The sequence below is a fragment of the Halyomorpha halys genome, unplaced genomic scaffold, assembly GCF_000696795.3.
Source record: "Halyomorpha halys isolate HHAL.00 unplaced genomic scaffold, Hhal_1.1 Scaffold1556.1, whole genome shotgun sequence".
NCBI lineage: Eukaryota > Metazoa > Arthropoda > Insecta > Hemiptera > Pentatomidae > Halyomorpha > Halyomorpha halys.
In genome coordinates this window covers 218,351-232,162 of record NW_027105186.1, presented here as the reverse complement: position 1 = coordinate 232,162, position 13,812 = coordinate 218,351, and the positions used below count along the sequence as shown (strand labels likewise).

At 29.4% G+C, this 13,812-nt stretch overlaps 1 protein-coding gene across 3 annotated transcripts in view; it reads right to left on the bottom strand.

The window, feature by feature from the left end:
• The window catches only part of stumps (DBB domain-containing protein stumps), a 226,968-nt gene that overhangs the window by 4,916 nt on the left and 208,240 nt on the right, over positions 1-13,812 (bottom strand). For 2 of the 3 annotated variants that reach the window (XM_067049156.1, XM_014435286.3), the window contains 11 exons: positions 5,493-5,631; positions 5,160-5,377; positions 4,898-5,085; positions 4,664-4,808; positions 4,415-4,566; positions 3,927-4,047; positions 1,916-2,106; positions 1,713-1,785; positions 1,187-1,489; positions 1,009-1,104; positions 722-927 (listed from right to left, as the gene is read on the bottom strand). In XM_067049156.1, coding sequence (XP_066905257.1) covers positions 722-927; positions 1,009-1,104; positions 1,187-1,489; positions 1,713-1,785; positions 1,916-2,106; positions 3,927-4,047; positions 4,415-4,566; positions 4,664-4,808; positions 4,898-5,085; positions 5,160-5,377; positions 5,493-5,631 — 1,832 coding nt within the window. Of the gene's footprint in view, positions 1-721; positions 928-1,008; positions 1,105-1,186; positions 1,490-1,712; positions 1,786-1,915; positions 2,107-3,926; positions 4,048-4,414; positions 4,567-4,663; positions 4,809-4,897; positions 5,086-5,159; positions 5,378-5,492; positions 5,632-13,586; positions 13,748-13,812 lie in introns of those variants that run through there. The other variant, XM_014435285.2, reaches the window with a different exon arrangement.

Sequence of the window (13,812 nt, the reverse complement as noted above, 5' to 3'; positions counted from 1 at the left end):
TGGTTTATTCAAGAATTAAATCTAGCTGACATTAGAAACAGGAAAATCTGCAGGCCACCATGCTAGAATAAAAGTATTAGAAAATGAGCTACTGATTTAACAACACAATAAAGCTCTTACATTAGATACTATGACCCCTACACTAAGATATTAGATTGGGTACAAGATTTAGTAGAAACTCAAAAAGATAATAAATATAACCTATTTTATAGACAGATAAAATAATGATTGAAGGCTTAATCATCTTAAAAAATACAGTAGTGTTTACAGAGAAACTAGCCATTAATTTAAGCATTCCGCCAGGCTACTGTTTCAGTGCTTTGCATGTATACAAGCAGAAATATTTATTGTATTGTCTGTAGCCAAATTTTTTGAAATTATCAGCTAATATACGATTTGCATTGATCATAATTCTGTTCTTCAATCTTTTCAGTCCCCTAAGATGACCTCAATACTGGTAAGAGAGTTTAGCCAAGCATTGGAGACACTTTTTGGGATTCTAAAACTAGTTTAGGTCCAACAGAAGATTTAGAAATTAGAAAACTAATCATCTTGCAAGAAAAGGAATCAAGTTCTTTGGATCAGAACCTTCTTTAGTTTAATACTTGTTACTAATATCCACAAATCAGTTAAACCATCATAAAGATACAAATTATTTCGTATTATTAAGACACAAAAGTTCAAAATGTTTATTATTTGTGATCAGCAACTGGTATCTCACCTTTTTGTCTCTAAACGACTGTTGCACATCATTTCTATTTTTCCATGCTTCTACTAATTTTTCCAGTTCACTTATAGTATATACATTATTTTTGAAGTCATTGATGATTTCTGCTAATTCGTCATCAGGACTCATTTTACTAGATATACTGCTCCCGCAAGCGCTGCTTCCACATCTGCCTGTGTTCATATAATGATGACTACCACCTAAATAAGATGGTTATTATGAGTGAATTGTTTAATTTTTTTTTAAAAGATATGTAATATAAATTGATTTATATTTCTTACTGCTTGAAAGAGATGCACTGTCACTTCCAGGGAATGAAGAATATTTCTTCTCTGGACTTAAGATATGTTCGAAATTAGTACTTGAAGTATCTGACACTGAAATAGAAAAAATCACATTATTAAAAGTATGAAAATTTTGGTTGTGAGGAGTTATTTCTTGATTTAATGATTTACTCACTTGGAGAATGCATTTGAAGATAAGCTGAGAAGTGGTCGGTTGGTGTATTCGGTGTTGATGGAGTCATTGGAGTAAATGGCCGAGCTGAAGGAGGTGATTGGTAATTCTCAAGTGGGTCTAATACTAAGGGAGATGGAGGGGTTTTTTGATTAGTAATTGGATGAGAAAGGTTTAGACTCGTTGGTGGAAATGGTGATCTTGGTGAAGGTGGTTCACCAGTTGGTGTGACAGGACGTGCTTTTGGTGGAACCAGATATGTGTCACTTAATGGCCTGGGCAATAAATAATTCCCTTCACCAAAGTCTGAAATAAATTTAAAATATTATAAATTTAGCTCAATAAGTTAAATTAATTAACATTAACTTTTAACATTCTTTTTTATTAATAAATAATATATCAATATCCTACCCTCCTTTGTATATAAATAAAATACTATTTATTACTGTTTTAATTGTTTAATCCAATCACAAACTAATTGGTATGACTTGATTAGGTAATATTCCTTATTACATTATATTACATTTACCTTGAGGTTTCTCGGTAGTGTTTTTCAGGTAAGCATTCATATAAGTATACATGCTGGATAATTCTGTCATTTGCTGAAGGTGAACCATGGAACAAGCAATAAATAGAAAATAAAAATCATAATAATCTTCATTACTCATGACATAATATTTCCATACTAAGTATGAATTAATTTCAGTTAAATAAGTAAATTTGACTACCTACCAAGTAAGAATTCAGTGCTTGTGCAAGACTGGTGTGCCCTGCCTTCTCCGCTAATTCTGCAGGGCCCAGCTGATTGCCATTTCTTATTTGACAAGCCGCTTCTCCTCCTGGGCACTCGAGCAGTTGCCAGCATAGTTTCTCCAGTCCAAAACGTGCAGCAAAGTGCAGTAAAGTCGGATATTCTTCTCTGCCTGTTGGAAAAATAAATTTTAATTACATTGTAATAGAGTTAACCTTCAATAAATGAAATGAAAATAAATTAATTCATATCTACCATCATTAATAATTATTTCTTAATGGAAACAGAATAAAAATGATCTTTATTGGAGAATTCATAAATATTCCTTTCAGAAATCTGTATCTGATAATGGAAGAAACAGAAACCAATGGGAATACTACATAAAATTATGTTCAATTCCAATAGCCTTTGAAATATAATAAGATTTTTTAATACATCATATAAACTAAATATCAGGTAGATCTTATCTGCATTTAAGTAACCTGGAATGGCTTAAATATCAAACTATTAAAATGGCTTCTTTTAAAGTTTCTATAATTCTTTTACCAATTACCCATCAATTACCCATCTCTCAGTTAGTATTAATAAAAGATAAATAAGTCAAAGCCATGGAAGTCATGATAATCAAAGTTTTGTAGTGAACACAGGAAGATTTTGACCCATTGTGGATAGAATAATTCATCAACCAGTTAGTAACTCCCTGTGTTGTGTTGAAGTTTGTATTTATGAGTCAGAAGCTCTCAAAAAAATTACAAATTATGTGTTTATATAAGTTGTTATTCTTTTAAAAAGATGTTATCCCTTTAAGAAATAAGGGCCAGGTTATCAAAAAGTCAACTTTATCACCAAGCCTAATTAACGATGACTCCATGTTTGAATTTTAGATATGAAGTTCCTGTTTTCTGATTAAAGTTTAATTTGATGAAATCTGATTAATAGGATTACATAATTTTGGTGATTTTTTTGATAAATATATACTTCTCTTCATGCATCTTCTTTCTCTTTCCCTAATACCATCCAACCGATTTATTTTAGTTTATTATTATTTTTTATTATCTACTCCATTAGTAAGATATTAGCATATAAATCTGTTATTTAAATAATCATCAAATAATGGAATAAATGAAAATTTGCAAGATTTCTGAAAAACGACATAATGCTCATTTAAAAAAAATATTGTCTTGTTAATTTATTGCGATCAATGCCAGATTTCTTTTTTCTGTTTAGGTTATTTATTGTCTATGTTACTTAGATTGGTTGTGCTAAGTATCATTTTCCGAAGATTTAATTTCTTGATGACCTATTTATTATCTTAATTTTTTTAAATTGCTGCTTTGCTTGAATAGTGTCAAATCAGACCAAAAAAAGTTTTGGTTTTATTTAAAATTGAACGTATTCCAAAGATAGTACTGTATACTGCAGTTACTTTCTTAGGTCGTCTTACAAACTTCTCTTAAGTTATTAAAGTTGCTATAAATTAGTTTCAATCTATGGTCCAATTTATAGAACACCTCAAACAAAAAATAAATAATAATTTTTTGTTCCAGATATGCAATTCTTTAAGCAAAGCAATGATATATGACAAGTATTATTCATCAAATCATTTGAAAAGTTATATAAAGATATTATTGATTGTTAAATTGTTCTTCTATATGCCATTCTTAAATATAATGCTTAAATGTTCTTTTATATATATATATGTGTGTGTGTTTTGTTTTTTAATTTGCCTCAAAGTAATCTATCTTCAAATATAATATTGGATGTAAATAATTTTTTTTTATTTAAATTTTGTACATATCTCTAAGATATGGGTTTAATATATATGAAAGAGACTTATATCCATCTCTTAAATTTATATTCAAATATTTAGTAATAAGAAGTAAAAGCAATAAGTAAGTTTTCAAAGGAAAGAGAAAAAAAAATAGTGAAAATAAATACTTAAAATTACTATTAAACATACAAATTTACTAAACTTGTCAAACAAAGACTTACTTGTGCAATTGCTTGTCATTGCCGCATTCAATAAATTGAAATTGGGAGGGATATTCCTTTGTAATGAGGCAACCAGAAAAGAATCCAACTGATCCCTATCACCTCCATTAATTCCAAGAGCCTATAAAAATGAACAGTAAATTGGAAAAACATTCTATACAAATCCAATTAGGTATAAGTTAAAATGTTAATGATTAATCAGCTTTAATTTTAAAAATATTCAGTGATATTACTTAAGAGTTCAATATTAGTGGTATACAACTTTTTATTATTGTAATAATGCAGTTGTTGCTGCGTTTCAGCATAATTGCTGAAACTTTGTGAGCTGCTTCTAGTGTTAAATCTTGGATCTTTATCAATCTTGTATGAGAATTTAATATAATCGATACATTAATTTTATATGCCATATATTCAGTCATATTGCTAAATTTGGACAATATAACAAATAAATTGAACTTCTAATGCTACCATAATTTTGTGATACATACTTGGCACATGAATGCTAAAGGATTGTCAGCAGATTTGAGTAATTGGTCCATTTCTCTCAGACGACATTCGCACTTGACTAGACGATGACCAATGGACCTCCCATTCCTTTCTACGTTTATTGCTACTAGCTGAGACATTTGCAAGCACACGCCTGAATAAAATAATTTTATTATTGAAAAATAATATTTATTTATTTGTTATATATTTTATTTTTACATGCTACTGTTTTTTTTTATCTTATAACTTACTTGGCATTGTAAACTGAAGAGTGTATGGATTCCTTCTCTTGATAGATGTAATTTCAATCTTTTGTCCTGTTTTTTCAATGGTTATATTGATCTTATCTGCGTTACACAGTGGATCGTTTAAAAGAACAAGAACTTTGTTTTGAGTCTGAAAAATAAAAAGAATATTGGCATGAATATGACCTTCACTACAGTGTTATTCGATACATCAAATTTAGTAATTTATATAAGACTTACGATTTTAACTTTTTTGGGTATTATAGAAAAGTGAGATCGAGTCGTATCACACTTGATCTGTTGGATGGCTTGCTGGAGTTGCCAAGACCGGCTGAGAACATCCATCGCAACCCCTAGGAAGTCACCGACAAATGTTTTGTCTTTGTCCTTCACTGTCATCTTCCTCCATTGATCAAATCTGAAGAGGCCTGTAACAACAGATTGAATGGTATTATTCATTGGAATTATCAGAAAAATATTTCACTTCTGTAGTTGTACTTACCAGCATACTGATGCATCTCCAAAGCCTGTGCTGTAACACCCAATAACATTGCTAGAACTGTAGCTGGTTGCAACATTGTTGCAAGAATAGGTACACCTTGGCTTGTTGAAAGGACTCGAAGGAACTTAGGGCAGATGATGACAATCTGAAGTCTTGACCCCGAGGAGCCTTCTACTGGGAGACCCATCAGGACATTTTCAACCATCACTCTTGCTAATCTGAAAGTGAAATATTATTTATTTAAGAGGACAGTAGGCAATATCTTGAATATATAATTTACATATTTATAACAGAAAATAAAGTATTAAAAGACACGTATATATTATATCTTACTTAAAAGGGGGTCTGTTTTCTTCTTTGGGAATTTCTTGAAAACATGATGACAAGTAATTAGCCCATAAAGTTGCATCCTCGCTTTCAGCACTGCTCAAAATGGTTATATCCATTATACTGTCACCTTTCCCAGATATAACTGAAAAATAAAAGATATAAATATAATTATATGGTTAAAACCTAAATTAGGAGTAATATAAAGGTGTGTTGAAACATTTATATTTTCAGGATTTAGTTTTCATTTATATTTAATCAGTTTTTATATTTTTAAAATTTACATTACGTAAACCGAAAACAATAAATGATTTTAGACAATCTTTCTATTTGTTTTTGTTTAGTATCATTTAAAAAAAATGTTTTAATACATGTTTCAGTTTATAGAGAAGAGGTTTGTGTTAGAGATTTATAATCTTGATTTCTCTTTGCTAGGTTAAACTGTATTCAACCATCTTCCAATTTCGTTAGCTATCAAATATTGAAACAAGAATAAGGGGAAGCAATTTATGTTATTCTATCTTTTAAAACGTTCCCAGAAAAATAAAACAATATTAATAATGGACTTTCCTGAAATTAAGCTTCAAGGAAATGGGTCATGGCTCTTCAATCACATAGAATAACCTGGAAATTATGCCTGAACAATAGCCATATCATCTTGTACAATTGTAATTAAGAAAGTATCCTCCCTTATCAAATACTCAAACCAAAAGGACCTCTGAGGGTTACACTGGTAAAGATTTTATTTTACTTTAGAATTGAGGGGTTACATCTCATTACTACAATTTTCTAAGAGAGTTTATACTTTGAAATTGATGAACTTAGCTTCTACAGAAGTTTTAACTCTGTTTTTATAAAAAACACATTGATAAAGTATACTGCTGTCCCAGCTCAACAGTGTAACTTCTCCATAAATGGTTATTTTGGTTACATACATGTTATCATAGCAATAAGCATAAGATTTATATAGTAAAACACAGAATCATAGTAAAACATTTCTCATAAAATATAAGTAAAACAAATATTTTGAAATATTACAGTTTTGAACAGTATAGATCTCACCCTTACTGCTAAGATTACATGCATATTTCAATAACCATTTTTTTGATATGTTACTCTGTTCAAATGGGACAGTGATATCTTGTTTTAAAAATCAACATACTCATTTTTATCTACTAGAGAATGCTCCTCTACTTTATTTTTGGATCATGCAAAATTATAAGCCTTATACTTTATTACATAAAGAGTTAATTTTGTTTTTTATTCAACTTATATTAGTCAGTAGTACTTTCAGTACAATGGCGGAACAATCTGAGGGAAGGAGGCTTCCATTCTATAAGGCAATTTATCAAATCAAAAATTTCCTTCAAAAAAAGTATAATTTAAATATGTAAATTTTGAAATATGATAAACCATCACTTTGAAGGCAAACGAACTCTGTCCATTCTGCAAAAGTTATTTTAATAATGGTTTGTACCACAACCTCCAACATTGTCCCACCTTAAAAGAAAATAGACAATTTATCTTAAAGGCGACCATATTTGTATCATACGACCAACAATACATCCAAAATATATTGAACATTGGCAGTGAAGTTAGATTAAACAGACTCTATGTTCAAATTGTGACAGTGTGTAATAAGTTTGATTTTGTAATTGGTATGTAAATAGTTTTTGAAACCAATTAATATCTGTACTTACATTAAGCTTTCATTTATTTAAAATAATTCTCATTATTTTATGTTAGATATAATGTAGTTAAGAATATTATGTTAATAGTTTTGAACTATTCAGTTTGTTTTATTTATTTATTTTTATTGTTTTGTTATGGAGCACTAGACTTAGGTTTTGTTTTATAACTGCATCTTATGTAATGAAATTTGTATAAGACCTTTGTCTTTCACAAATAATATATATTCTATAATAAAAAAATAAAAAAATTGAAATATAATTTACTTTTTCCATTAACGACAGAATAAAGGCACCAGTTATAATTATATGCAATAGAAAAAAGTTTTCAAAAAAAATATTTTTTCCATTATGCCCCCTCCCCAAATTGAAACATGAAAAAAACATTTTTTTCTAGAAAACTTCTTTCTATTTTATATAAAACAACTGATGCCTTTATTATTATGGCATTAATTGGTAAAAGTGAACTGTATTAAAACATTTACGTCATTTTAACTATATTATTTTTAAATCGAAATTTTCTATTTTGGAATTGACCTGTTCCTTCCTTTCAAAAAATCCTGAAACAAGGATCAGTGCGTTCTGTTACTAGCCTAAGAGTTGTGGGGGACACGGACAGAGCGCCAGGATGCCGGAGACCGAAGGCATCGGAACACGTGTCAGGTATTCGATTGTGTACGGAATCGTAAACAAGAGGCAGGACCTGGAGATGAAAGGCTAATGGAGGAAGCTGAGAACCCTGTTTAGACTTTTTAAATGTGATTTGTTCCAGCACTTGGGTAAACTTCTGTTTCTCTGTTTACCGTTTTAGTCCTCTCCGTTTTGGGAACCTAGGTTTGGAAAATATTTAACTAGCGGTGTTTATCGAAACCGGCCACCGGTACGAATCCCAGCTCCTTCGGTGAGATAGGGCTAAAAAAAACCTCCAGTGTTTTTTCAAGAGAGATGTGTGATTCTTTCAAATTGTATGCGGCCCCGTTCCAGATCTATTTCAAAAAGGCGGTGCTCTCTTCAGATGATTCCCGTTAATTTTATTATACAGCATAATAATTAAACATTATTATGAGGCGCTAATAAGAAAGTCTCCGTCTTTTTTAATATTTCTTTCTTTCTCTCCCCCTTATTCTACACACCTCTTTTCCCCTGTTCCGTCTTATTCATTTTTCCGAACATTATATATATATACATATATATTTACTCATATGTATTGCTGTGCATATTTTATCCATTTTAATATATATTCTGTTTTCTTTCTTGCCCATTGTATCATATATATATCGTTTTCTTTATACTCTTCATTATGGTGATTTAAATTGTTATTTCCTTATTTTAGACATTACTTATACATTTTATTTTGTTTTTTCAATTACTCATCATTAACATTTTCTTCCGCACCTTTTATTATATTTATTTCATTATCGACTCGAACACTATTTTTAATCTTTTTATGATTTATTTTGTATAATTCTTACCTCTGTATTATTATATTATATTTCGTCTCCAATTATTATCAATCAACTACTATCTACTAAATTTATTGTTATACATATGTCCAAGTTTGTTTATATTATTTTATTTTTATGTTTCTCTGAGTTAGGTTATCTCTTTTTTTTTTTTTTTTTTTTTTTTTTCAGCCCTGAAACTTCGGCACAAATAAGTTTTGTTTACTTGTGTATTTTTGGTGACCGTATCCCCAATCATCTTCTCAGAAGTATTATTATGATGAATTTTAAAATATCATCTATTCATTTTTTCAAATAAAATTAAATTCACAATTATTATGCAAGGTATTTTAATAAAGAGTACCACAATTATCACTGATTTCATTGTTATTATCAATAAATTTACCAAAAATTAAGAATTAATAAATCGTGATTCTAAGGATGGAATATAGAAGACAAATATTACCGTTGTTGAATCCTTCATACAATATTCAAACGTTAATTTTAATTGTATAGTAGCTAATTACTTGACCCACGGCAGAGCAGCATGGAGTGTATTGTGTTTATGATTGTCTCATAACCTCTTCATTTGTAGGTCTGCAATAATTTTTGAACAAACGGCTCGAAGTAATGCAAAATCAGCTAAATCTGTCAGTTAATTTGTAACCATTTTTGAGCGAACTGCACAGTTTATTTTTAAGTTGGATATCCGTGAGTTTTGAAATAATTTGGGTCCAAATTCTACTTTTTTGTTTTTTATTTAATATAATAATGTACTAATTTCAACGATATTTTGCATGCCTATTTTTCAAAATCTGAAAAATAAGAAAGCACTGATAAAAATTCTTTATTATTTAACTTTTGAAATCGGCTAACTTCTTTATTTCTAAACCATATTTCTGACTTTGTACAAGTTGATGAAGAATTTCATTCGATATAAAATAAAAGAAAAAATAATCGAAAATGCTTCCTGAACATTTTGGAAAAGTTTATGCCGACTAACATTCCGTTTAAACAATGTGATTATCGGTCATGGTCAAGATTTAGGACAAACATCCGGAATTCATCCATAAGGTGAGAATTTTTATATCCATAAATATTTACTATGAAAAAACTTCGCTAATCGTAATAAGAGGTTTTAATTATTTTTTTATAATCCTCACAAAAGTAATTCAAAATATATTTCTTTATTTTTAAATATTAAACTGTTCAAAGTTTAAGAAACATCTTCATATAAAGTTCGAAATAACAATAAAATAGTTTAAAAAATAAAGTAAGATAATACTACCTTGAAATAAATTATTCTTATTTTAATAACATTTACTCAGGCATGTACAAATAGTCAATATAAAGTTTTTTTTTGGAATATAGAGTTTTGGACGCTTCAATGTTAGAAAAGAAAAATTATTATTGTCCTTAGTTTTAGTGAAGAATTTAGAATATGGTATGACCTCAAATTTATACAAAGTAAATAAAACATATTCGTAATCCAAGAAAAAAATAGTTTGGTGTTTTATTTTGTCATTTGGACGCTGTACAACTTCTAAAACTATCAGTTGACAATTGAAAAAGCAGTCTGAGGAAGTGTAATTATTACAAATGGTTGACTCATATTTCTGTGGCGGACCCATGAAATGAAAAATTGACCCCTACACCATGTTTAGGATAAGTTGGTAACCTACAGATAAATCCCCCCCTCCTCTGGACGTCAGAAATGGCCAAGAAAGGGGTCATTAAAAAAGAAGTTTAAAATATACCAAGATCTTTAATTAATTAATGTGTTATTGTATAGTATAATAGATTATATTTTTATTATTGTGTGTCAGGTATAGATATGCCATTAAGTCCGTGAATATCCTCAGATTGAGATCGTTAAATTTTCAGTCCTAGTACAAAATGTCCAATTTTTTTTTATAACTAGGTGCGTGCTATTGAACTCTATTGAAGGATCGCCCCACAGCTGAGAAGTTGTGTGACTAATTCTTTGAAAATTTGGTTCTATATTTAATTTAATTTTTCATACAATTTATTTTTAATTATGCAGGTATTGTAGATGATTTATATTGAAAAAGAATAACAAAAGGTTTTTTTTTGCGATTTTATATATATATATATATTATTTTTTGTTGCGGATTTTGACGATTAATCATTAAGACAACTATATTGGGGCGACGATTTGCAACTTTGTGGTTTGCATAGACATGCCAATTGTCTGTATAGTATTCTACATTGCTGTGATACAACTAAATGTTTGTGCCAGAAGTGAATGAATGAATGGACATGCAGTTCTGGCACAAACCTTGAATAGTTGTATCACAACAATGTAGAGCCCATTGTAATAAACAAGTGGTATGAAAATGCAAACAATAAAATTGCGAAACGTCGTATCGATATATTTGTCTTATTGACTAATCCTCAAGATCCACAAAAATATATCATTAACAGTCAAGAAAAAGTTATCAATATATAAATATATATGTGTAAATTTTAGTTCAACATTTTATGTATATTTATTTTCGTTAATTATTATTAATTATTGATGTTACTAACCATGTTGTTTTACTGGTTGGAAACATGTTGGCTCCGGAGGAAAGGCTAAGGAACTTGGATAACTGCCCAACCGGAAATTGAAAAATTAACGTGCTTTTACTTAAGTGTGTAAAATTCTCACGCAAGCTCCAGCACTCACTTATTAAGTGGGTACCCGAGCCTTCTTCAGACTAGAATTGGACATAGTTACATTAAATAGAATATTCCGATTCCATGGTAACTTTATTTTTAAAAAATAGTCCCAATAATAATTCTATAAAGCAATATTTACAATTAATTTTAGAGATTGGGTTCAATATAATTCCGAATAAACTGGTTATAATTATTTAACTTTCATAAGCATCCTCCTTTATCTCGAGAGACTAATCGTCTGGTCGGAAAATTTTAAGAAGGAATACATGTCACGTATCGGATTGATATGAGCAACGCGGCGAGAGGTGGATGGTTTCACTGTGAGTGTCGGCATGTATAATTGATAAGTTGTATAAGCTGGAAAATTTAATATTGTTACGAGCAAAGCTTGATAATTTATTTGGAATTTTTATTTTTTATATAACTTAAGGAAGAAATATCGGATCCCGTTGTCATTACGTAACTCTTTTATATAATCTTCGGCTTATATTTCAATTTGATATAAAATATAATAATAATATTCATAAAATTAGTAACTATAGAATTATTTTTATAAATTAAAAAGGAAAATTTTTTTTTCTGTGTAAGATTTTTTCTAGGGATTCCAGAAATTTTACTATTTTTTTTTCGTAATCAAAATATTTTATATGAAGCCAATAATCATACTAAGTATTCCAATGGTTTGCATGTAAACGGTTTAGAAAATTGAGAAAAATGAATCAAATTATTTTGGAATCAAATTACCTGTAAGAATTCATCAGTATAATTTGAGTTTCTTCGATGGGCCGGAGAGATTATAGTGGCTCTCTAGACGACGAACCTTTAACTATGATGACGGATTCTTAGGGATAATTAATTTCTGAAACGATTTTGATCAGTAAGATTTTTCGATTTTCCGCTTAGTTGACAGGCGAATCGTCAAAAACTAAAAAAATGTTCGCGTTATGTGGTGAATTACCCTCAGGACGCGTGAAACAAATTGGTGCCCAACATCAATTGATTGTATACAGATAAACATGGGAGTGGGGTGGTGCCTTAGTGGTAAGGCACTGAGCTACTAACTCCAATGATCCAGGTTTGAATCCGACTGTGACAGATAATTATTTATTCTGTAACTGCAGCAGTGAGTCAACCCTGTGGATTCAGGAGCCCTCCCGAGGTCCATTCACCCGGACCATTCATGGGTTACAGCGGTACAAATTATTCTTTTTTCTTTTCATTAATATAATTTATCTATATTATGTACATTTACTGAAGTCATTTTGAAAAATATAATATATATTGCAATATTATTTTTAGTTATCGTTTGTTAATTTAAAAAAAAAACAACTTAAAATTTAATTAATTGACTCAAGGTTTAATAGTTATAGAAATTAATAAGTTAATTTATCAAAACTGTTTTGAAAATTATCTTAAATAATTAAATATTAGTATGTAGTATTGTAATGGAAGAATATATCTATTCAAAGTATTGGACAAATATGCTAGTAATAAAAATTACAAATATATTTACTCAAAAATGAGTGTAATTTGAAAATAAATTATAATTACAATTTAAGGTGAATGGTAATTCCAATTAATTGGTAAACCGTTGTAATTATAGTCCGCAAATTCAAATACTCGTTGAGCTAAAGCTATTGCTATAAGTAATTGACATCAAATGAAATATCAATTATTTATTACCTAATACTGTCCCTTTAAACATTTTAAACTTAAAATTTATTATTATTTTTATTTTTTTACGAAATATTTAATTTTATTACCAATGATATTCAACATAATGAAAAAGAATTTGTTTATTAATATTGAATAGATTTCTAAAAAATCCAATTGGCAATTTTAAAAACAATAAAAAATTTTAGCACGGAAAAAAGTATAGTCGAAAAAAGTACATTAAAAATAATAAATTGTATTCAATGAGTTAAATGTTTCAGGTATAGTATAATTTTTTAGGGAGTGACTATGCAACATTGAAAATTATTGATATAAACCTTGAATTTTCATTTCCTGACTACAAAAGATAATGAATTTTCCTCAAATGCTACTTTAATAGTTTCAACAGGATAAGGATATGAAAAAAAAATCTGTTTCATTTTATGATAATGTTGAATGTTAATATTACTAAACAGTTTTTCATATATAAAAACAGTAGAATGTAACGGTATCAGAAACCGGAAGTAAAAGTTATGCACCGGAAATGGCCTAGTTTGCACTATAAATAAAATAAGCCATGACAATAGTAATCATCACAATATTTTTTAGATATCAATAATAAAAGTATTACTCACTGCAGGTCTCTATGTCAATATCCATTCTTGACGAATTTTCATAACCGACATACAAGATATCCAGCAGCCCGAAGATGGGTTGAGTACGAAGACGGAATGAGGAGGTACAGTTGCTAGCATACCCAAGGTTCGGTTCCTCACAGGACGAGTTGGCTGCCAAGACTGCCTACCATTGTCTGAGGAGCTGCAGGAAATGGAGGGGTGAGGGAGTATCCGGCGTACCCTT